This window comes from Macaca thibetana, chromosome 9 (assembly GCF_024542745.1).
Source record: "Macaca thibetana thibetana isolate TM-01 chromosome 9, ASM2454274v1, whole genome shotgun sequence".
NCBI lineage: Eukaryota > Metazoa > Chordata > Mammalia > Primates > Cercopithecidae > Macaca > Macaca thibetana.
Window position 1 is genome coordinate 13,591,613 of NC_065586.1, and position 25,595 is coordinate 13,617,207.

General features: G+C 45.9%; 2 protein-coding genes across 15 annotated transcripts in view; both read right to left on the reverse strand.

Annotated features, from left to right (window-relative positions):
• Nucleotides 1-25,595, reverse strand: part of PHYH (phytanoyl-CoA 2-hydroxylase) — a 1,057,918-nt gene that overhangs the window by 388,795 nt on the left and 643,528 nt on the right. The gene's annotated exons all lie outside the window — the stretch shown is intronic.
• The window catches only part of FRMD4A (FERM domain containing 4A), a 695,352-nt gene that overhangs the window by 17,243 nt on the left and 652,514 nt on the right, over nt 1-25,595 (reverse strand). For 13 of the 14 annotated variants that reach the window (XM_050803197.1, XM_050803199.1, XM_050803194.1 and 10 more), the window contains 4 exons: nt 14,758-14,891; nt 10,225-10,347; nt 5,732-5,960; nt 2,794-2,850 (listed from right to left, as the gene is read on the reverse strand). In XM_050803197.1, coding sequence (XP_050659154.1) covers nt 2,794-2,850; nt 5,732-5,960; nt 10,225-10,347; nt 14,758-14,891 — 543 coding nt within the window. The remainder of the gene's footprint in view (nt 1-2,793; nt 2,851-5,731; nt 5,961-10,224; nt 10,348-14,757; nt 14,892-25,595) is intronic. The other variant, XM_050803198.1, reaches the window with a different exon arrangement.

A 25,595-nucleotide genomic window follows, 5' to 3' on the forward strand; every position in this document is an offset into this window, starting at 1 on the left:
CCACACCTTCGCCCCTGTAATGAGAAACCCTGAGACTCTTTCCTGGTTGCCAAGACAAGTCAAGACGAGTCAAACCAGGGCAAGCCAAACCTCCACTGCAGGCGGGACTGCATGGGAAGAGACGCGTCGCTTTGGATGAGACACGAATGGAGTGAAGTCTGACCGTCATTAAATACCACCAACAAATGACTGCTTCACGCCAAACAGCAAAATGTAGTTACTGCTCTAGTGTTGTCTTTCAACAGACGCTAAGCATCTAATTCACTTTGGGAGGGTCTGAGTTCCTGGAGAGTTTTGTCTGTTTCATTTGCTGCTAGATCCTCAGCTAACACATAGTAGCTGCTTGATAAACATTGGTTGGAGAAAAAAAAAAATGAATGAGGGTCTATATGTCCATTGTAAATACCTGCTGGGTGGATCGGGTGTCTACTCTTTGCTTTTTTTTCCCCAGAGCTGTGTTTATTCTCTTTTCATTCTGTATATTTTAAGTTTGAAACTGCCTTAACTTCTTTAAGGAGATGAGCTACAAAGATTATGTATTAATAAATGATTCCCTGCCTCCAGGATAGGAATGATCTAACACGTCAGTGTGCTAGGGGACTTTCAGAAAAAGCAAATTCAGTGAGTCTAGGAGGTGCTGTGGGAGAGGCTGGTCTTGAAGGGACTTGGGCAGGCAAAGAGGAGAAGGAAGGAAGGGCTTGAACCAAAGTGTGGAGGCCCTGAGGGCAGGGTACCAGCTGCAGGCACATCTGGCCGGGCAGGGGCTGGTGAGGTGGGGCAGGCGGAGTGAGGGAGGAGCTCTGGTCAGCACAGCCACCTTCTGTGTGCACATGTGAGCCAAGAGCCTGACTGATGGGGGCCTGGAATTCTGAGCTAAGGAGCTGAGATTTTGAAAAGTCACAGGAAAACTTTGCAACATCTTAAGCACGGATGCATCAAGGTGAAAAATCCTGTTTTAGAACTATTCACCTGGCAGCGTTCTAAAACTAGAGACCGAAGAGGGGGATGAATGAAGACTTCAGGCTGGGGCAGGTCAGCATTGAGAAGAGAGAGGAGGGAACGATTCAGGCTTCACGGGGAAGGCAGAGACGGGAGGTGGAGGGGGAAAAAAGCACAGAAGCAAACCTTACAACCAACCAACTACCATTCACTTGCCCCTAAATCCATTTCCAGCCACTCGTTTCACAGCCTAATTCTCAGTCCCCCAGCCATGGACACCCAGTATGTACCCACTCCTCCTTTGCCCTCAAATCAGTGAAGGAAGAGTCCCTAGAAAGACAGCCTGCAGTGGGACCGTGGCATGCAAAACGATGTGCTGACACCTGTGAGGAAGTCCAGGGTCTGCATCTGGAACACGGGGAAGCAGCCGGAATCACAAAAATTACCCACTGACATTACCCACTCAAAATTACCCACTGACATTACCTATTGCTCCAGGCACCCCTCTATTACCAAGGAATCTCTCTCAATTTTTCTTGTTCCGTTTCCAGGAGAGACTGGGGTACTCAGAGGCCAACCACAGGGCTGGGATCTCTGATGCTCAAGCCCCCCGTTTCCTTGTAGCCCAATGGCCTCCCCCGTGTGTAATGAAGCAGACAAATATATTCCAGTCTGATTTCTAATAGCACAGCCAAGGTGACTGGGTAAATAACGTGCCAGACTTTCCCCACATCAAGAGCAATCATTATTATTATTGCAATTATCATTATTACTATGACTAGTGTGGACCTTTTATGTTTCCCATCTGAACAGCCACTTATCACTGCCTGCCTGAGGTTTCCCTACGGGACAAAAAAATTAACTGCCACTTAATATATTTCCATATAATTAATGCACCCGCCACCCAGTGTGATGGTTAAACATCCACTGGAGTATTCTCACATGGTTCTGGGTTTGGTATTCTTACTTCCCCTACGTATGATGGTGGTGGGGGTTGGGGGAGGGACGAGTTCTGTTTTTTTAAGAATTTCCCAAGAAAATATCCTGCTAACTACCAGGTTTTAACAGTTCAATGGGAAATAATAAGACAGTTTTCCAGCCTGAGCGTGTGTCTACCAGGATACCTCCCCTCTTGCTTTCACTACTGCCTTGGGAAGCAACAGTAGGTTTGTTCCATTTCTTCTCACGATCTTTAGACTCTCCTAGTGAGTTTCAATCTTTGACTTGTGATCTAAATCAATTTCTACCTTTTCCTCTAGATACTATGAATACTCAAAAGGAAGCTATACCTAGTGTGTAGATTCTCTGTCTAGTTAACAATGTAGTTTTGGACTGGGTATGGTAGCTCCTGCCTATAATCCTCCTAGCACTTTGGGAGGCTGAGGTGGGTGGGTCGTTTGAACCCAGGAGCAACATGGCAAACCCAGTCTCTACGAAAAAAATACAAACATTAGCCAGCTGTGGCGGCATACTGTAGTCCCAGCTCCTAGGGAGGCTGAGGTAGAAGAGTCACTTGAGCCTAGGAGGCAGAGGTTGTAGTGAGCCGAGATCATGCCATTGCACTCCAGCCTGGGCAATAGTGTGAGACCCTGCCTTAAAAAAAAAAAAAAAGTTTTTGGTTTCTAAAAAAGTAAAGCACCACTGATGAAAAGCTCTAATGCACATGGGTTTATGCAGCACCTACCCACTCCCAACCAAATAGGTGAATACTGGGAAATGAGAGAGCTTGCAGGGAGCCCAGCTGTCTTTTGGCCTGGCTCTTGCCTTTACACAAGGCAATCCCCAGACTACATACAAATTCATCTCTGTTTACTCTGAGCTCCAGGTTTGTAAGCAGGAAATGCATAAACCTACCATCCTCAAGAACAAGGGCATCTGAGAGGGAGCTGTCTTCACTGGCAATGTTTCCATCTGAGAAGACAAAAAGCAATAGCCTATGAGTTCAGCACATTCCTTCAACAAAGCCCTATCTGTAAAAACAGTGTGTCTACCGCCACCTCATACCTTTCTCTTCCTAACCAGAAAGAACCCACCAGATACAATACAAATGCTGCTGGGTGTTTGACAGTCCCTGTGGCGGGTCATTGGCTCAGCTCCCCACCCCGACACTGCCATGTGCCCTAGCCTTTGTTTGTGCCCTGGTTTCATAGAATACTGCAATGCAGAGTGGCTTCATATCGAATATAAAGGCTGCCCCAGCCCGATTAAACCACATCATTGTCCCTGCACAAACCCAGGGCATGTACCAGCGAAACCAAAGGACGCAAACTGCTTTTTATTCTACAAATGTGAAACTAGGGTAGGCACTTTGCTTTGCTTCTGTGGCAATAAACGGCTTCTCAATAAACTTTGTAAGTCATTAGTAGAGAAAACAAGCGTGCTAAATACAGGCTCCATCTACCCAAAGCTTATTTTTATAGATGCCATTCAATTAACCAGGAGAACACGCCCAAAAGGGAGAGAGTAAAATAATCCTCCCTGTTTCACTGCTGGGGAAACTGAGGGGTAGGAAGGGAAGAGCGGTTTGTCTGAGGTGGTTTTGCTCTCCGGCAACGCAAGCAAAGGTCCTAAGTCTTCAGGTTCCAAGTTTGGTGTTTTACCTCTTAAAATAATATGCTAAGGAACTAGCAAGAACGTTAATCACTCCTCTAGTTCAAGTGCGCCCTTGGATGTTTCTGTAGGAAACATCTTTCTGTTGGGAACCCCTAACTGCCTTGGAGGGCGTAGAGGATCTCAAATGGAGCATCAGAAAGAGGCTGAGGGAGTTTTACTAGGTGGCGGGGGAAAAGTTGTGTGGCCTTGGCCAAGGACAACAGGATGAGATAGGGAAAGATGGTTATTCCAAATTTCCTAGAGCAAAGGAGTTTCTAAAACTTCTCTTTTTAACTAGGAATTCACTTTATTCTTGTTGCATGATGGACTCTGAGCAACCAGGAGCTCTGACTTCAGCATCTTGGAATCTTCAGCACATCATTGCTACCCTAAGATGCCCACGAGTTTAGGCTGCAAATCTGTATCTGTCTATATCCATCTATGTAATTGTAGTGAAATATATATAACATCACATTTACCATGTTAACTTTTTTTTTTTTTTTTTCAGAGATGGAGTCTTACTATATTGCCCAGGCTGGAATGCATGGTTACTCATAGGCGTAATCATAGCAGACTACAGTCTCAAACTTCCGGCTCAAGCGATCCTTCTGCCTCAGGCTCCTGAGTAGCTGGGACTACAGGTGCATGCCAACATGCCCAGATTAACTGTTTTTCTTTTCTCTTTTTTTTTTTTTTTGAGACAGAGTATTGCTCTTGCTGCCAAGGCTGGAGTGCAATGGCACGAGCACCATCTCAGCTCACTGCAACCTCCGCCCCCCGTGTTCACGTGATTTTCCTGCCTCGGCCTCCTGAGTAGCTGGGATTACAGGTATGCACCACCACACCTGGCTAATTTTTGTATTTTTAGTAGAGACAGGGTTTCTCCATGTTTGTCAGGCTGGTCTTGAACACCCGACCTCAGGTGATCCGCCCGCCTTGACCTCCTGAAGTGTTGGGATTACAGGTGTGAGCCACTGCGCCCAGCCCCAGCTTAACTATTTTTTTTTTTTTTTTTTTTTGAGACGGAGGCTTGCTCTGTTGCCCAGGCTGGAGTGCAGTGGCCGGATCTCAGCTCACTGCAAGCTCCGCCTCCCGGGTTTACGCCGTTCTCCTGCCTCAGCCTCCCGAGTAGCTGGGACTACAGGCGCCCGCCACCTTGCCCGGTTAGTTTTTTTGTATTTTTTAGTAGAGATGGGGTTTCACCATGTTAGCCAGGATGGTCTCGATCTCATGACCTTGTGATCCGCCCGTCTCGGCCTCCCAAAGTGCTGGGATTACAGGCTTCAGCCACTGCGCCCGGCCAACTATTTTTAAGTGTACAGTTCATTGACATTAACTACATTCACACTGTTGTGCAACCATCACCACTATCCATCTTCTGTTTGAATAATATTTTCATTTTTCCAGACTGAAACTCTGTATCCATTAAGCATTAACTCCTCATTCGCCTGTGCCCTCATCCCCATAGTAACCACTATTCAACTTTCTGTCTTTCTAGAGCAAAGGTAGTTTAAATATGCATACACTTGGAGAAAAGCTTGATTTATATTTTCAATAATTCACTGACTTAGACAAGAAGGATTCTAACAGTTTAGGGGATTTGATGCTTTGTGGGTGGATATTGGGGGATTTCCTTCTACAGTTTACCAAAGGTCATCACCCAAATTCCCTGCCCCTGACTGGAGCTCAGGGTTCCAGACAATCAGATGGTCCAGTCTCCCCAAGCCTCAGCTCTTGGGATAGGAGGCCCCTGGAAGTACAGGGGCCAGCGGGTTGGCAGAGGCTGCTCGAAGAGAGGGATCACTGCTGCTGTGCACCCCAGCCCCACCTGTCCTTCCAGATTGAGTAGGGGCGCTCAGGTCCCTGAGTGTCAGAGCCTGGGCTAGCCTAGTCAACTCAGCTCAGTTCACAGTGAGGGCTGAGAAGAATGCTAGCTCCTGGCTGCAGGTTCTCCCAGGGAGGAAGCCAACAGTGATACCAACAGTTTGATTCATACAATCCCTTCATCTGCGTCTGCATCCACTTGGTTTCTCTCACGTGGGATCAGGCCTTACTCGCTTCATTTTATGGATGGACAAATGAAGGCAGTGGGCAGTTAGGTGGCTGCTCAGGTCATGCAGGGGCCACTCGTGGGACCTGGCGTCTGGTTCCCGGGGCCCGGGCGTGGGAGTGGGGTGGGGACAGCCCAGTTGGCACTGACCGTCTATGATCAGCGAAGCCCTCTGGGTGGGTTTCTTTCCAGACTTGATGCGGTTCTCATTGATCGCATTTTCAATCTCTTGCAGTTTCTTCAGTGCATTCAGATATGAGGTTTTCCTTTGTTTCTTCAGTTTTTTGCTGACGTTGGGATCACTGGCTAGGCGGCGGGCAGCCTCTGTAATCTGGGACTGAATGGCAAACTCTCGTTCCAGGCGTTCCAGCTCAGCTTCCTGTGGGAGGGAAAGCACCGGTTTGTGTTACTGGGGATGCTGAGCAGGGAGACACTCATCCTTCCCTCCCCAAGGTCCCTGTCCTCTCCCCAAGGCAAGCTCAGTTCCTTGGGAGACACTCTTAAAAGTAGCTCCACTCCTAAAATCTTCATCCACTGAAGTCCCCAGACACACCCACTGTTATAACCCTTGCTTCTGTTACTTTCCGGAGATAAGTGTTGGTCTGAACACTGTCACCATCACTGAGAACAGAGTTCCCACACGGCAGGTCTAGGGATCGCTTGGCTGTGTTTGACTGTCTCCAGCAAGGTTCATTAAGACAAACCAAAGCCTTTGTGGAGAGTCACAGCCCATGTGGTTGCCACTTCCTTTCCATTTTGGATGTAGGATGCAGCATGATTTTTAGTTTCTTTATGCCATTCTTCTCTGTGGACTTGCTACCAAGGAACTCACACACATGAAGCTAATGCACGGGCCTCTGACTCACACATCTTGTCTTTCCCCGTATCCCCACTCACCCGCGTGTCTTTCGGGAGCTCTTTTTTTTTTAGATGGATCCTGCTCTGTCACCCAGGCTGGAGTGCAGTGGTGCAATCTCTGCTCATTGTAACCTCCACCTCCCAGGTTCAAACGATTCTCCTGCCTCAGCCTCCCAAGCGGATGAGATTACAGGCACCTGCCACCATACCCAGCTAATTTTTGTATTTTTAGTAGAGATGGGGTTTCACCATGTTGGCCAGGCTGGTCTCAAACTCCTGACCTCAGGCTATTCTTCCGCCTTGGCCTCCCAAAGTGCTGGGATTACAGGTGTGAGCCACCACGCCCGGCCTTGGGAGCTCATTTTGCAAGCTCTGACTGTCCCTTCCCCATCTGCCTATTCATGGATACTCTGCTGGGCTACACCTGGGCCCTTCAAGGGGCATGGATGGACAGTGGGTGGTGGTGGTGGCAGTCCCCCTCCCACCCACCCCCACCCCCGCCCAGCTCATTAATGTCCTTCCCCTCTTTTTATTGTAGCTCCCTCCCACCTCCATCCTTCCTTTTGCCAAGAAGTACAGATGGATGAGATTCTCCTCAGAGTTTGGGGACTGGGAAGAATGAAGCTGTGGCTGTCAAAAATGCCTGGTGGACCTAGCGGATGACACCTAGACAGCATGTTTGCTGTTGTCCTCTGTGCTGACCAAGCCTCTCCTCTGCAGATGCATGTACACCAGCTGCTGAGGGATGGGGCGAGGCAGCTCGTGCACGTGTGCGTGAGGATTTGGGGGGTGAATGTAGAATCCCCTGCAAAGTGTCAGATTGTTCATTTTTCTATTTCCTCTCTTCCCTAGTAAAACCCCTCTGGATGACAGCTAGCTCTACACAGCACCTTGTTGGTTGAGATTTTGAGCAGTGAGCTGTCTCACTGACAGGGTCCTGCAAGGTGGGCATACTTGGGAGCCTGCAGGAGAGGTAGAATGTTTGCCTAACCCCACAGCTAGTAAACCCAGGACAAATGCATCGGCAGCTTCTCAAGGCCAGGGAGAGAGCACACATCTTGCCCTAGGAAATTCACGGACACGCTGACATTTGATGGGAACTGATCTAGCCAAATAGGAGGAGATCAACTGTTGGCTAGAATCAACAGATCTTCCTGTTTGGTGGCTCAGTAAAATATCCTTGCCTCCTGGCACAATGCACCATGCTGGAGACTGCCATCAAGGAGAAGTTCTTTGCCTGATCTCATTGACTTTTGAGCACTTTAAGCCTAAAGGGAGTGGGAACAAGCAGCGAGAGGAAAAGGTGAAGGTTAAAGGGAACTATTTTGGAGTTAATAAACTCCTGAATCCTGCCAAGGCTGGCTGCACTGTTCTCTCAGAGGGAGAAGAATATCGACATGGACTCCTGCCTGGGGTCTTGAAATAGGCAAGTCACCAAGGGACAAAGATTGTTCTGTGAGTTTGGGCTCCCCGGGGCAGCTGTTCCTGAGCTGTTACAATGGCCCTGGCGCCAGACACTGATTCAGAGTTTTGTGGGGGAGCCCAGGACAAATTCTCACTATTTAAACTAAGACAAGTCCAAGGCTGAATGCCCTGTCCATGCAAATGTCTGCCTGTTACATGAACAGGGAAGCAAAGTGCATTTCCAGGAGCCGCAGCAGAGACCAGGTGACCGTCTCATGCTTCTCAGAGGAACCTTGCAAAACGCCAGCTGCTCCTGTGCTGGTTCCTTTTACGAACTTAGGAAAGATCATGTGTGGGGACAGGCAAGGAAGCACATGGCTAGGGCATTCTCAGGGAGCTAAAGTCATGCGGTACTGAGAAGCGTGGAAGGTGTGGTGGGACTCTGGGAAGACCAAGGAGGGTGTTGGGGGAACTACCTAAAAGCGGGGTCCCTTTTTAAAGCTTAAGGGCCAAGTATCTGCCCAGCAACAGGGGGAGCTGAAGTTCCTCCCTAGGGCGGCTCTGATGACCAGCAGGATTTGGAAATGCCTGACCTCAATCCCATCCTCCGTCCCCCGCAGTTCCCGCAGCACCCCTCCTTTGAGATTTCATCTCCCCTACAAGCAACTGCTGAGCATCACAAGTGCCAAATCCTGAGCGGCGTGTTTTACATACACTGGCTCATTCAATCCTAGGGACACCCAAAGAAGTAAGGGCTACAAGCTCCATTTTACAGACCAGGAACTGCCTAGCTGAGCTTTAATTTTTTGTTGTTTTTGTTTGTTTTTGAGACAGGGTCTCAGTCTGTCACCCAGGCTGGAGTACAGTGGTGCAACCTTGGCTCACTGCGACCTCCATCTCCTGGGTTCAAGCGATTCTTGCCTAAGCCTCTGAGTAGCTGGGACTACAGGCACACACCACCAAGCCTGGCTAATGTTTGTATTTTTTTGGTAGAGATGGGGTTTGCACCATGTTGGCCAGGCTGGTCTCGAACTCCTGACCTCAAGTGATCTGCCCACCCTGGCCTCCCAAAGTGCTGGAATTTTGCAGCAAAAGGCGTGAGCCACCACGCCCGGCTACAAGACCTTTAGTTTTCATTGAAGCAGACTGGTGTGTCTACCAGTGTCCCAGGGACCTGCCACTGCAGATCTCAGGAGATTCCTCTAACACTTAGATGGGGCCACAAGCACTTGGGTCCCTCTCTGATTTCACCCTCACCCTAATCCTACCTACCCCAGGTGTCCGTTTCTCCCAATCACTTTCTCAAAAGACTAAAAATATACAGCATTCCTCTTTCCCCTGGCTTTAAGTCCTGACCTTTTAAGGCCTCTGTTCAAGAGCATGTTAATTAGTAACTTCGTTCAGAAGAAATCTGGGAAAGCATTTCCTGGGCAGGGGCCCAGGGCCTGAGGGTATACCTGGCCTTTACTTTCTCTTGGCCTGAGGCTGGATTCTCATTAACCAGCCGGAGATTCAAGTCTTTTTTTTTTTTTTTTTTTCTGTGACATGTTTTATTTTCTCTTAAAATACTATATATATATATTTTTTATTATTATTATACTTTAAGTTCTAGGGTACATGTGCATAACGTGCACGTTTGTTACATATGTATACTTGTGCCATGTTGCTGTGCTGCACCCATCAACTTGTCAGCACCCATCAACTCGTCAGCACCCATCAACTTGTCAGCACCCATCAACTCGTCATTTACTGTTTTTCTGTTTGTTTGTTTTCTCCCCAAATCTGAAGTCTCCAGGCCCAACTTCGCCCGTGTTCAGTCCAAAGGATGGACGTAGCTTCTCCAAACACAGACAAACAAGGCCAGGGCCGCCCAAGCATCCTGCACACATTCTTGGAGGGACGTGAGTAGCCAGGGGAGGCTACGACCACGGGGCGGTGGACCCTACTGATCTCTCCCCAGTCAACCTACCCTTGCACCTGATGCCATGGCCTAAGTTTTCCTTCTCTCGGCAGCTTTTCTTCCACAGATCAGGCATCAAGCTTGGCTCTGAGTCACTGAGGGCTGAGAGGCCATTACAAAGCCAAATACACGTGAATGCTACTGGAATGTTCTCCCCAAGCTCAACGTGGCTGCTTGCACTAGGCCCACAAGGTCAGACAAGCAACTTCGACAGACACCCAGATGCCTGCGAATGCAAGCAAACTACTCCTAGCAAGGGGAAGCACATACCGACCAGCCAGCTCACTCAAGAAAACATATGAGCGAAAATACTGGCATTGGGCGGAAATGAAGAAATTGTTAGGGAAAACCTGGGAGGCCTCACCAAGGGGAAAAGGAAGGATAACGTGAGAGAATCCAACAACAGAAAGGACGGACGCACCTCTCCTTTGGGCAGGATTTTCTGTTCATCCAGCTTGAAAGCTGTTCCTATTCTTCTCCGAACAATGGGTGGTTCCTCCCCTGGATCCAGGGGATATTCAACTGGCAGCTTGCCCGTGAGCTCCTGCATATGTGACATGGCATTTGGAGTGAGCATAAATCAGAGTGGGGCGGGTCTGTTTTCTAGAACACACACACACACGCGCGCGCTCATACGCACATACCAATGCATGCATGCACTTTGGTACAGGTCAACGCCTATGCTAGAAATATTCACATTAAGCACTTTGCCTAAATAAGATTTCCAGAAATGAAATTTCATTTCTCTAACAATGTCTCTTATGTAGAATAGTTGCACTTCCAAAGTTTTTTCCAAAGTAAATTTCTGTGAAGTAAACATAATTGCCATTTTGGCTTTCATGATAAAACTTGAATTGCATTCATTCATTAATTGAACAAATATTTCCTGCCTGCTCCTCTGCACCAGGCAAGGTCACCCAGCCAGTGAGGAGCAGCGTCAACGTGAGTTCTTGGGTCTCTCTAACTGCAAATCCCGTGCTCTTGACACTGCGTCAAATACTCCCGCTCAAATACCTAAGTTTAAAGTTTCCTTCAAATGAATTTTCACAAGAGGAGTGGTATCTACATGGCAAATCTCAGAAAAGTGCATATATGAATGATTGAGAAACCAAGTAAGGGTAGTAATCTACTCTGGCCAGATGCTACAGGAATAGGCTGTGTGTAAAAGACATTCAATTGTTTGGTTTAAAAGTTTTAGTAGAATGGCCGGGCATGGTGGCTCATGTCTGTAATCCTAGCACTTTGGGAGGCCGAGGTGGGCAGATCTTTTGAGATCAGGAGTTTGAGATCAGCCTGGCCAACGTGGTGAAACCCTGTCTCTACTAAAAGTAGAAAAATTAGCTGGGCGTGGTGGTGAGCACCTGTAATCCCAGCTATGGGAGGCTGAGGCAGAAGAATCGCTTGAACCCTGGAGGCGGAGGTTGCAGTGAACTGAGATCATGCCACTGCACTCCAGCCTGGGCGACAGATAGAGACTGTTTATTACAAAAAAAAAAAAAGTATAGTAGAAATTGAACATATAATCCAAGTCATTGACAAGGCTACTAAAAAAACACCTGTTTTGTATATTTTGGGCCCTGGAAATCTAATTGTTGTGGGTAAAAGGACGGTGAATTTAGTTGACAGACTTTCATGGTGACAGTGATCCTGGTGAAAGGCTAAGGATCTGGGGGTGATTTCAAGATTAGAATCAGGCTCTCTGTGCGTGAGTTGTATCAGGGCTGAACAATGATCAAATCAGAGTCAGCGGCTGCCCCGCGCTGCAGAGGCCAGGCATCAAATGCAAGAAGTCACTTCCAGAGACCAGAAAAAGCTGTGAGACCAACTGTGCATCTGTCGCCAGTGGCACAGTGGGCACTTCCAGGCCAAGCCCAGCTCTGGCTTTCTATCCCAAATTAACGCAGAACCTGCACAAAGACTCGAGGCGCTGCTCTGACAAGGAAGTTCAGAAGGCTCTTCTCAGGAATATCCATCATCCACACAGAAAGCTTTTGCTCACGGCAGTCCAGGGCTGAGTGCCCAGCAGGCGGGAAAATCCAAATCATGAGAGTGATTCTGGCCTCTCTTCCCCAACTGCTGTGTGCTGAGTGTGCATGTGTGCATGTGTGCACGCGTGTGTACGTGTGTGCGTCCGTGTGTGCATGTGACATGAGCATAAGCACGCATACTCCCTCACTCGCCTGCTTCTCCCTCGCTGTGTTCAGATCACCGGGAAATGACCCCGTGGACTATATATTCCTCATTGTAAGCATTTCAGAGCACAATGGCCAACTATTTGAGTATCAAACTCTCTGCAATTTTCTTCCCTGCTTTTTTTCTTTAAAAAAAAAAAAAAATGTGGTTCAAATGTCTCCAAAGTAGGTAAGTGTTTATCCTGCAACTTTTTTTTAATCTGCTTCCCTAAAAGTCTATCTATAAATAACACAACTATTGGGGGTTTTATATTGTCAGGACTTGATTTTTTTTTTTTTTTAAACCTAGAAACTTCCAAAAAGGAGGGAAAAGTTGTTAAAATTGCCATGGATTTATAACTCTAAACTGTTTGTGGTTTTAAAATGTAGTTTAAAAAATGAGGCTACTGATTTTTTTCCACCATCCACTTGAAGGTATTTGAGTCAAAGTCTTGATTCTCCAGATATTTAATCTGATTTCGTGTGTAACCAGAGCTGCATAGCGAAGAAGTAATTTAACACTCTGCAGTGGGGCCTCAGCTTAGTGCCTCCCTATATCCTGCCAAATGCTCTCCCCCTCCCTCATTTTAGCTGCCCCCCTCCCCAGGGGTCAAACAGCGCTTCTTGATACTCTGAGCTGAGGGGAGAGATACAGGAACAGCACAGATTTACCAAGACTTCCCCCCAGCCCTTGACTACACATGCGTCAAGAGGCTATGGTGGGACTAACTATAGGGAATGATCACAGGAGAAATCTACCTGCAACTGACTTCTTGTTGGGTTATTTATTCCACTCAATTACATTTTCTGGTGTTAACATTATAAGAAGTGGCAGCTTTGTTTTCCTTCTTTTGCTTTTGTTTTTAAGAGCGATGGTGAGATTTTTTTATAACGCATGCTCATCTTGCCCTGACACGTTCCTTACATTCTCCAAACATGCATTCCCTGCCGGGTTTAGGGACTTTTTATTAGAAACAAAACAAGGCTTTCCAAATTATTAAAGGCAGACATCAAAACTCCTATTTTTTTTTCCCCAATCCTTCAAGCATCTTCTTTCTAAAAACGTTGCTAATATTAACAGTATCACATAGCGCATTCTCCAGCCAGGCCCACTGCTTTCCTAAGATTTGCAATGGATTTGGACTAATGTGGTTCTGCTTTGAGCAGGCTCCAGTCTAAATCAATCCAGACCATAATTAGGCCAAGTTGAAATGTAATGTGATCTCACTCTACAGCCCCTTGTTTCATTCTTCCTGCTGCAAGGCCTTAGTGTTTGGGGGAGGGGTATACGTCTCTTTGACTTACTTTGGGAACCTCTTTTGACTTCCCATTCTCAACTGTTTACCAGCAAAGCTCTTTGTAAGGTTAGGTGGTGCATAGTCACTCCCGCCTTGGAGAGCTCCCACCCCATTGTGCCCATGTGCACAATGCACACACACGCGTGCGCGCGCACACACACACGCGCACACACACGTGCGCACACACACACACACAGTCAAGTGTGTTGCATTAAAACATGAAGCCTTCAAACACTTCTAACAGTCATGAAATAAACAGAAGAAGGTGGATATGGATATTTAAATAAATATAGACAGCAGCTTGCAGCAACTTCTGTGAGACTAGCACATACATAGGGTCGAGAAAGCATTGCTTTGCTTTGCTTTTTTTTTTTTTTTTTTTGAGACAAGGTCTTGCTCTGTCATCCAATCTGGAGTGCAATGGCATGATCATCGCTCACTGCAGCCTCAACCTTCCAGGTGCAGGTGATCCTCCTGCCTTACTCTCCTGAGTAGCTGGGACTACAGACACACACCACCACCTCTGGCTATCTGGCTATTTTTTTGTAGAGACAGGGTCTCACTATGTTGCCCAGGCTACTCTCTCGTCTCCACTGATCCTCCTGCCTCAGCCTCCCAAAGTGCTAGTATTACAGGAATGAGTAACTGTGCCCAGCCTGCATAAAATTTAAAAATGTCATTAGGCTAAGATTTCATTATTTAAAATGAAAAGTTAAACACCAGATCACAGGGTCTAAAGGTGATGATATATCAAGTGAGATCGTGGTTTCCTTGTTGACCACCAGCTGCTCAATAGGATGTCCAAAGACAAGTCTGAAATACCCTTAAGAACAAAAGCCACAACAATAAACTCAGGCACAAAATCTTGGGAAGATGGTGGCCAGCCCTTATAACCAATGAGGCACTATCATGTGAGGAGATGCTTTATGAATTACCATGCAAGTATGAGGGATCATCATTAGGACTTGTCACTGGGACTCCCATGGGGTCCTATTTGGGATTCATACTGGTCGTCATAGTTCTTCGTCAACTAATTTTTTGATGGGTTCAGGGACTTTTTCTTTTATTGAAAACAAAACTAGGTTTCCAAATAATTAAAGGCAGACACCAAAACCCATATGTTTCCCAACCCTTTAAGCATATTCTTTATAAAAAGTCGCTAATATTAACAGTACCACATAGCGCATTCCCCAGCCACGCCAAACTGCTTTCGTAAGATTTGCAATGGATTTGGACTAATGTGGTTCTGCTCCAATTCTTTCTCTGATAAAGCACACGAGAGAGGTTTGGATGTTTCCAACATTTGTGTTTAAGGAGAGTGCTCGCCACCCAGATAGGCTCTCTTTTTATCACTAACCTTGCCTTCCATCAAAACGATCAAATGACATCAGTCAAATGACATCAAAAAGATCAAATGACATCAGAAAGATCAATGACATCACAAGACAACACCAATCTCAACGGGATGAGCTAGGAAAGGCTTACAGCTTCTCGGAGACACAGCTTCTTCAGTTCCTCCAGCCTCTGACGCAGGGTTTCCTCCAGAGCTTCCTGCCTGGACTTCAAGGCAGCCAGCATGTCCTTCTTGGCCGACTGCGAGCTATCTGATTCCTGAGAACCTGTCAATAAACAGCGGGGTTACTTGGCCAGCTGACAGGGGACACACATCTGGACCACTAATGAATTTAACTGGAGCCCACGCTGCGGAGATGGGATTTACCCCAGGAACCAAGGGAGTGTGAAATAAAACAGGTGCTCAGCGCTTTAACTGTGAGAAGCACATTCCAGCACTGCATGGAATTTATAGCTAGTCAGAAGAAATGGCAGGAAGATGGACCCTCCTGAAAAAGAAGTTTATCTTTCTCGATTATCTTACGATGTGTCACATACCTGCTTTAATTTTACTAGCAAATTCTAATAGACTTTACACAAGAAAGGGGGAAAGAAAAGCTCACGCCAGCAATTTTAATACATATTGAGTTATTTATCTTTGTTTTTTTTTTCTTTTTTTGATACAGTCTCACTGTCACCCAGGCTGGAGTGCAGTGGCACGATCTCGGCTCACTGCAACCTCCGCCTCCCAGCTTCAAGCGATTCTCATGCCTCAGCCTCCCGAGTAGCTGGGGTTACAGGCACCTGCCGCCACACCACGCTAGCAGAGATGGGGTTTCGCCACGTTGGCCAGGCTGGTCTCGAACTCCTGACCTCAAGAGATCTGCCTGCCTCGGCCTCCCAAAGTGCTGGGATTCCAGGTGTGAGCCACCGTGCCCAGCCCTAAAACATATTTAATATGTTATTTTGTTCACTTAAAAATACTTATTATTTTTGCTTAGTGCAAACATAATGCGTGCTTATCATAAAAACCCTGAAAATGTAGACATGTGTAAAAAATAGTCCATTAACTAATCACCCAGAAATAACCATTGCTGTGCATTTTCTTTTGGCCTCTTTTCCTAAGCACATATATTTAAAAAATAAAACTAGAATGTTATTGTATTTTTTAACTTCATGTTTTGTATCGAGCAAATTCTCCTAATAAAAGTGATACATATTTTAACATGCTTTTCCTGGTTAAAACATGATGATTCAAATAGCAGAGTGCTAGATAGGAAGCCTTTGTGGAAGGCAAACTTCAAACCAAACAAAAGGAAAATAAGCTGAAATGCCAACTGGAGGAATTTAGGTTAGACCAAAGGAGTAATTTCTGGGCTGCCAGTGTTTGGATTCTGAAATAAGTTTCCTGCAGTGAAGCTATTATACTTTTTCTACCTTGATGGGTTAGAAAAGGAACATTGACTCTCTACAAAGGGAAAAGCTGATTATAACTTTTCTTTGCAAGCCCATCGTGAGCAGAAGTGTTAGAAATGGACAGGTGTTAGTCGGTGTGCATTCAAGGGGCTCACACCATGCCACTGACAACTGCATCAAAGGACTTCAAATACCTAGGGAGATTAATCTAATTAAAGATGAGCAAGATCTCTACTGCAAAAACTATCCCACTCTGCTGAGAAAAATTAAAGACCTAAATAAAGAGAGAGATACACTGTGGTCAAGGATTAGAAGCTTGATGTTGCAAAGACGTCCATTCTCCATGAATTAAACAACAGAATCAATGCAATCCCAGTAAAACCTTGGTAGGACTTTTGGTAGGAAGGAGAAGAAATTGTATTTCCATAGGAAACACTTGAATTTTTGGATAATTTTATAAACGGATGAGAGAATAATCCAATCAGAATTCCCAGAATCAACAGTTCTGTTTCTTCCAATGGTAGAAAAGGCATTGCAGCATCATAAGGCTAGAAAGAACTTTTGTGTCCCGTGACATCAAACAGCTCTGCTTCACTTAAATTGTCCCCATAAATATACTATTCTTCTATTTAACGTCTCTGAGTAGAAAACCCTGTATTCCATCAATTTCCATACGTACAGGCTCTTACAACCCCAATCATCAAGAACTCTCAATGTCTAAGAACATTCTGACTCTGACATGGGTTTTGTTCTTTCCCTCGCTTACTCAGTTTGAGCTTGAAATAGAGAATATATCTGTCACCACAGAAACATACTATCTTTATGCCTCCAAAGCAGCTAACAAATATTAGCTTGAATGAGCAACCAAATAAATGTTCACAGTCATATACTTGGATGCTGTAATTCAGTTGTATCTCCTCTTCATAACAAAAATCTAACACCTGTAAGTTGTTCCATTATGGAACCTACCTTCCACGCTCTGAATTGTTTGTAGCTCTTCCCTGAATTTTGACATACTTCAGTTGCAGGTCTCCGAATGCAACTGGACACAAGAAAGCTTCATCCATGACCTCATGGTTCTCAAATACTAAATCCATAGAGTGTCACATTCATACAGCACATCGCTGGACATTATTGTAGGTTCCCCTTTTGGAAATGGTTTAGGTTTGCTCCCTCCATAAGCCAATCACCCTGTGCTTACCAGTCCTAAATGATCTCCAGTGTATGTCCCTCCAAGGTTACATGGCTAAATCATTGTGACTCTTAATCTGGTTCTGTTAGTAATAGTCGCCAATCACATTTGAAGACTCAGGAACATTTACTGAAGTACTCTCTGTTTCATCATTGAAAGAATTAATAAGAATGTAAAACAATACTGGAAGGAAGGCAGACTTTAGATTTAAAAAACAGGCCTAGAGAAACTTGAGTCCAAGAAGATTAAAGGATTTCTAGCTCAAGTGAAAAATTCGTTGTTTTCCCTGTCACCCCTGCCTAACCTCTCAAAAGGAAATAATGATTTATTAAGTCCAATCTAAGAATTAACTGTGTTCAAGAATGGCACAAATCACAACAATATGAAACTCAAGGGAGGTAAAGCACACCATTTTTAGATGATCATGTTGCTAGTTATGGGATTAGTTAAGATTTGGCCCTGAGTTCCAGGGCTCATTAATGCTACCCAAATTATCATCATTTACAATAATTAGCCTAGATACCAAGCCACAGAAAACAGGCAAGAAAGTGTTGGCAGACTCGATGGCTCAAGAGCCCCTCTCTGTATCCGCTAATGCTGGTTGGCTCCGCTAATGCTGGTTGGCTCCGCTAATGCTGGTTGGCTCCGTTTCATGCCATTAACCTGGGAGTTACTTCAGGGCGAAGATGGTGTCTGGGTACCAAGTTAAGTCCCTGCAAAGTCACTGAGCCAGCCTACCCTGGACATGCAGATTTCCACTGTAGTATTAACTGGATGGCGGATAAAGGGTAAAACAGATCTGGGTTAGATAAAGTCAAAACCACTTACTGGATGTGTGGCCTTGGGTGTTACCTGCCCTCCTTAATTCATAAAGGGCTGAATGAGATAACACACCTGCAGCACTTTGTACTGAGCCTGTAACAGGTCAACCCTCAAACTAGGGCAGGTTGAACGTGTGTGTGTGTGTGTGTGTGCGCGCGCACACACCACCCCCCGCGCCCGGTAGAATTAGAAAGACAGAAATCATTGCAACTGCCTGTTCACTGTTGCTCAATGAAGTATCAGTCAAAGAAAAGAGCTTCATACCCAATTCAGTGGAACACTTGAGGTCCAAAGCTTACCTTTAGAAAGGAGCAATACAGAACTAGGCAGTGTTTTCTTTAAAAATTATTTTTAATTGACACATAATAATTGTATGTATTTATGGGGTACACAGTGATGTTTTGGTACATTTCAGGTTAATTAGCATATCCATCATCCAAACATTGATCATTTTTTGGGTTGGAAATACTCAATATCCTCCCTCTAGCTATTTGAAGCTATACAATACCCTATGGTTAACTATTATCCTACAGTGCTATAGGACACTCAAACACATTCCTCCTACCTCGCTGTAATTTCTGTCCTTCAGCAAATCTCCCCCATCTCCTACTCTCTCTACCTTTCCCAGCCTCTAGAAACTTCTGTTCTACTTTATACTTCTATGAGATCCACTTTTTAAAAATACACAGTGTTATGGTGCGGCCGCGGTGGCTCACGCTTGTAATCCCAGCACTTTGGGAGGTGGAGGCAGGTGGATCATGAGGTCAGGAGATTGAGACCAGCTTGATCAAGATGGTTAAACCCCGTCTCTACTAAAAATACAAAAAAAAAATTAGGCATGGTGGTGGGCACCTGTAATCCCAGCCACTCGGGAGGCTGAGGCAGAGAATTGCTTGAACCCAGGAGGCGGAGGTTGCAGTGAGCCGAGATTGGTCCACTGCACCACAGCCTGGGCGACAGAGCGAGATTCTGTCTCAAAAAAACGAACAAAAAAAAAACCAAAAAAAAAAAAAAAAAAAACCAGTGTTCACAAATGATGTTTCCTGAGTCCCTGGGTTTGCAGCTATGTCTTTGGGGCAGCTATGGATGGAGGTGGGGTCAAGGTGGTTCCGTGGCTGTTCTTATACTATTGTACTCCACGTTCCTCAAAATAAAGCAGCCCCCTGTGAACCTGCTGCATGAATTCAGGCTGCCGTATTGTAACGAAAAGGGTTCCCACTGCCTTTTTTGTCTTTAAAGGAAATCCACTGTTCTGGGGCAAGGGCTTGGAGCTCTCATGGCTTGTGTGATCTCAGAGCTTGTGTGATCTGAGCCTGTGGGCTGCTACCTGCAACTAGGCAAACGTGGCCACTAAGGCAAGAGGTGGCTGAGTGCCCAGTGACACGGACACACCAGGAACATTCCATGGAAGCAGCTCAAAGGGCATCAGGAGAGGGAGTCCAAAATGCCCTCTGATGTTGATCTGCTTTCCCACCTCCTCCACAAATGCCCACTAGGCATCCCCCAACCCAGCAGGGTGGTTTTAAAAGGGAAGAAAGAAAGAAGCTACAAGACAGGGAGAAATCAGGAGGCAGAGGTTCACTCTCGCTGCCCGCCTTGATGCCCTCAAGCGACAGAATGACTCCAGGAAGAAACTGAGTCAGGGCAGAGGCTTAGGGCTCAGGGAAATGGGACTCTCGAAAACTAAAAGCTGGGCGCGGTGGCTCACACCCGTAATCCCAGCACTTTGGGAGCCAAGGAGGGAGCATCCCTTGAAGTCAGGAGTGTGAGACCAGCCTGGGTAACATGGTGAGACTCCATCTCTACAAAAACAAAACCAGCCGGGCGCGGTGGCTCAAGCCTGTAATCCCAGCACTTTGGGAGGCCGAGACGGGCGGATCACAAGGTCAGGAGATCGAGACCATCCTGGCTACCACGGTGAAACCCCATCTCTACTAAAAATACAAAAAAACTAGCCGGGCGAGGTGGCGGGCGCCTGTAGTCCCAGCTACTCAGGAGGCTGAGGCAGGAGAATGGCGTGAATCTGGGAGGCGGAGCTTGCAGTGAGCTGAGATCCGGTCACTGCACTCCAGCCTGGGCCACAGAGCGAGACTCTGTCTCAAACAAAACAAAACAAAACAAAACAAAACCTAAAATTCAAATTTCAAATCAGCACCTAGGCTTATGCTGATTTATCCATTTCCAGTTATTTGAACACATATATGCTTTTGCAAGTGCAAACCCCTCTGAGGTTGTGTTTAGCCCCTTAGAAATTTAAAAAAAAGGGCTGGGCGCCATGGCTCACGCCTGTAATCCCAGCACTTTGGGAGGCCAAGGTGGGCGGATCACGAGGTCAGGAGTTTCACAGCAGCCTGGTCAACATGGCGAAACCTTGTCTCTATGCTTTAAAAGTACAAAAATTAGCTGGGCGTTGTGGCACGCGCCTATAATCCCAGCTACTTGGGGGGCTGAGAGAGGAGAATCACTTGAACCTGGAAGGTGGAGGTTGCGGTGAGCTGAGATGGCACCACTGCACTCCAGCCTGGGTGACAGACCGAGACTCCATTTAAAAAAAACAAAATAAATAAATAAAAAGGATATAGGCTGGGCGCAGTGGCTCATACCTGTAATCCCACTGTAATCCCAGCATTTTGGGAGGCTGAGGTGGGAGGGCTGCTTGACGCCAGGAGTTCAAGACCAGCTTGGCCAACATAGTGAGACCTGTTCTCTATTAAAAAAAAATTAAATGATCTAAATCTGCTATCACGGAGAGGGAGGTGACTGGTGGGAAAGACACTGGATTTTCATCACACATCTGCCATTAAATGGTGTAAGCCCTTGAGTTACTAACCTCATGGCCCCGTCTATAAAATGACCAATTGACCAATCTCTAAGATTCCTCAAACTGAAGACACTATTACTCAATAAAGAACTTACTCAGAGTTCCTGTCAGGCCTCTGAGCCCAAGCTAAGCCAACATATCCCCCGTGACCTGCACGTACACATCCAGATGGCCCGAAGCAACTGAAGACCCACAGAAGTGAAAATAGCCTTAACTGATGACATTCCACCACTGTGATTTGTTTCTGCCCCACCCTAACTCATCAATGTACTTTGTAATCTCCTCCACCTTAAAAAGGTTCTTTATAATTCTCCCCACCCTTGAGAATGTACTTTGTGAGATCCACCCCCTGGCCCCAAAACATTGCTCTTAACTCCACCGCGGATCCCAAAACCTATAAGAACTAATGATAATCCACCACCCTTTGCTGACTCCTTTTTCGGACTCAGCCCGCTTGCACCCAGGTGAAATAAACAGCCTTGTTGCTCACACAAAGCTTGTTTGGTGGTCTCTTCACATGGACAGGCGTGAGACAGTTCCCTCTTGCTGCTAGCAGTCACTTTTGCAATTTTTACAACAGGAATCCTATACACAGTACAATCTTCCCTCCCCCTTTTCTCTACCTTCCCAACTTCTAGCCTTCTGCCAACTCTGCTCTCATTTCATTTACTGCTACAGCCTCTCCCGGGCTAGAAGGGTGTGTCTCATTATTAACCAGGGCCTAAAGGATTTACTGCTTCATCTTATCAACAGACCGAAGCAAATATTTGTAAACTCAAATGCTAAACAGAGTTTAATCTGAGCTGTCTTTGGAATTAATGAAGTAGAAGATGGATGGAACCTCTTTATTCTAGGTAGAAGGGTGAGATTTCAAATTTTATTGATTGAAAAAACAGTAGCTAAGTGCTACCTGGAAAGGGCTGTCCAAGCATAAGAAGTTGGTGTAGGAGTCAAAGGAAAAACAGAGGTGATCTCAACACGTTTTTTAAAAGATACGCGTAATGCACAAATATCTACATATATATACATATATATATAGATACATACATATATATATATTTCGGTAAAGTTTCAGACAACACTCAGATTTATGAGTATTCTGAATAGTCTTTAGAAAACACAAACTGGTACATAGTCTCCTCTAAAGCAAAAGCCCACACCAGTGGTTTTGAGTTAACAGGCCTGGGTGTGTGTTCCAGCACTGCCGTTTACCAGCTGTGGGGACTTGGGAAGGTTGTGCGATCTCTTGAAGTCTGTTTCCTCCCCTATAAAATGGGAATGGAAATAGCACTTCTTCAAAAGTGGGGAGAATTAAAAGGGATAAACGCTTAGAAGATGTTTAGAAGAGAGGTGAGAATACATTAAGTGTTACGTGAATACTAGTTACTCTTTCTATTAAAAAGTGAGGCTGGGGTGGTGGCTCACACCTAGAGTCCCAGCACTTCTGGGAGGCCAAAATGGGACGACTGCTTCAGGCCAGGAGTTTGAGACCAGCTTGGGCAACATAGCCAGACCTTGTGTCTACAAAAATTAAAACAAAAATTAGTAAGGCAGGGTAGTGCATGCCTGTGGTCTCAGCTACTCTGGAGGCTGAGGTGGGAGAACTGCTCTAGCCGAGGTGTGGAAGCTACTGTGAGCTGTGATTGCACCACTGCACTCCAGCCCGGGCAACAAAGCAACGCCCCATCTGAAACCCACCACTATTTCTAGCCTTTATTAGGAGTCTGCATCCCAATTCGGAGAGCTCCAAAATGTAGATGAGAAAGTCTATTTAGTGGACAAGCAAGGAAATGTGGAATGCTTGCAGACGTACCACCCACCGTGACCACATCAATTCAGGAAGCTCACGAGAAGGGTAAGGAAATTAATTTTTACAGAACTCCTAAACAGGAGCTTCCTACCCACTGTACTTCACCGAATCCTCACAGAGACATTATCCCATTTTCTTTTTCTTTTCTTTTTTTTTTTTTGAGATGGAGTCTTGCTCTGTCACCCAAGCTGGAGTGCAGTGGCACGATCTCGACTCACTGCAACCTCCACCTCCTGGGTTCAGGTGATTCTCCTGCCTCAGCCTCCTGAGTAGCTGGGACTACAGGCGCACGCCACCATGCCTGGCTAATTTTTCTATTTTTAGTAGAAATGGGGTTTCACCATATTGGTCAGGCTGGTCTTGAACTCCTGACCTCGTGATCCACCTGCCTCGGCCTCCCAAAGTGCTGGGATTACAGGCGTGAATCACCGCGCCCGGTCTCCCATTTTCATAGAGAAGGTCAGAGTCAGAGGGAGGCTGAACTGGGAGTCTAATTCTGCTGTTCTGTCTTTTGCCTCTTGCATAAAAGCTCAACACGGGTAGGAGCTTTCTGTCTTGATCGCAGCTGGGTTGCCCTAGTAAACCTGTGTAGAAGGCAGTCACATTGCCTCCCAAGCCGTGGCTCCTTGCATGACAGTGCAAGCATCAAAACCTAAGAGCAGGAAGCAGGGCAGGGGCTCTTTGGATCACCCAGGCTGGAGTGCAGTGGTGTGATCTCAGCTCATTGCAACCTCCGCCTCCTGGGTTCAAGTGATTCTCCTGCCTCAGCCTACCGAGTAGCTGGGATTATAGTATGCCACCACGCCTGACTAATTTTTCTATTTTTAGTAGAGACGAGGTTTCACCATGTTGGCCAGGCTGGTCTCCAACTGCTGACCTCAAGTGATCTGCCCGCCTTGACTCCCAAAGTGCTGGGATTACAGGCGTCAGCCACTGCGCCCAGCTGGGTGAGTTTTTTTATTGTCTCTCTGAGAAGGTTAAGCCTGTCTCTGAAATATTGTCAAGAAAACACAGTGTCAGGTCAGTTCTCCAGCAAAAAATCTTTCCTCCCAGTTATCGGGAGGAAAATATCTACTTGAATGATACTAGATTAAAAATAGAACCTGTTGTTTTCGGCGACCTTACGACATTTCAATCCTAATCCAAAGGATTTTTATTGAACTAGGTCACTAATAATCTGGCCAACGAGGAAGATAAAAAGAGCTGACCCTACAGAGACAATTCCCATCCAAGCAGAGAGAGAGATGGAGTGACTCATGCCAAGTCAGAAAGCCATTTTCGGGGGTATTTGGAAATCTATGGAGTGAATTTCCCAATGCTGTGGACATTGTTTGAGACCCTGGAGACACTGCCTGTGTCACTGTGAGTTTCCCAGCTTCCAGCCGGGGAACTCCAGACTCCAGCTGGGGACAGCTGGGTGTGGAGGGGCGGATGTGGAGGGAATGCCAGCAGCACAAACAGCAGCTCTTCTCCCGGCTGGCGGACACATGGAAGGACAGCCTCATTCAGCCGCGAGCCAGAAATGCTCCGATTGTTCAGAAGACCCCGGGGCGACTCAGCACCGGATATGAGCATACATTCTGCCCGGAGGACGCTGTCAGGAGCCACGCGTGGCTCATCTGTTTTTGACACAGAGGAGATATTGACGACCAGCCACTGATTTCAGAAGACAGAGAAGGGGTGCTTTCCTCTCTGGAAGGAGGGGAGAATTCGAAGCCAACGGTGCTCCAAAGAAGAAAGGAATCTGTTGTTCCAGAACTAAAGAAGGGAAATGACAATCCGTCTCTTTAGACCTTTAGAGAAAAAAAAAAAATGAAGAAGGCATATTCCCAGCAGATCAGTAGAAGCTGTAAGGAAAAGTTTTGGCAGACACCCCAGGAATAAACACGAGGAAGAGGTTAGAATTCTTCTTTATGATAAAAAGATATTTATTTCCTTGACAAATCCTCAGTGATGAATTCCTTACATAAAATATGTCCCAGGAGACCATGGGAAATAATGCCACTTTGCAGACTGCGGGATAAATGTGTCATCTCTGGGGACCGTTATAGAGAATTAAATGTGATTTTTAACATGAAAAAATGCATGCTTGGAGAACTTTTCATCAGGCTTAGAAATTTCAGAAATAAAATAGTTCATTTCAGAGAGCACTGAAATTGAAGCTCTTTGAAAAGCAAGCGCCTTTTGATGGTGGCTGGAAGTCTCTGGAAGAGCTTTGCTTTCTGGCTAGACTCCATGGCTCACTGAACCTTGGTGAAGAGTGCAAATGTAATTTAACAGAGAGAGGAGAGGGAAAAAAAAACAAAAAACAAAACTGAACATTCAGTTACAAAAATTAGCAGCATCCAGTAAAATACCCAGTTGAAACTATGGTTTGTAAATCCTACAGTTTCCATTTCTTAGGCTGTGAAATGAGGGAGCTGTCCTATCTTCTGGCTCCAAGCTTGTTAGGCTACTGCAATACCAACGTTTGCAGATTAACTGAATTTCAGTCATCCTTGTTCTGTGCTCCCAGCAAAGGAGTACTGGAACAGAGGGCTGGCCCCAAATGGGAACAGAGAAATGCTTGTGGGAAGTGATAGTGATATCTCTTTTTCAGTATTTAAATTTCATCACAGTCCTACCCAGTCAGAAGGCTGAGGCAGGAGGATCCCTTAAGCCCAGGAGTTTGAGGCTGGAGTGAGTTAGCATTGCGCCACTCAGGGCGACAGAGCGAGACCCTGTCTCAAAAAAAAAAAAAAAAAAAAAAAAAAAAAAAATTTTATCATTGGAAAGTCATTCATTTAGGTTCCACATTGTCATTCGGTCCTGGTTCTCTTCAGTGGGCAAATATTCCTTTATTAGTAACACCTGAGGGCATACATATAGCTGTGTAAATGACTGTTTTTATTTCCCCCAAAATAAGGGCAGAAAGGGATAACGATTCTGTC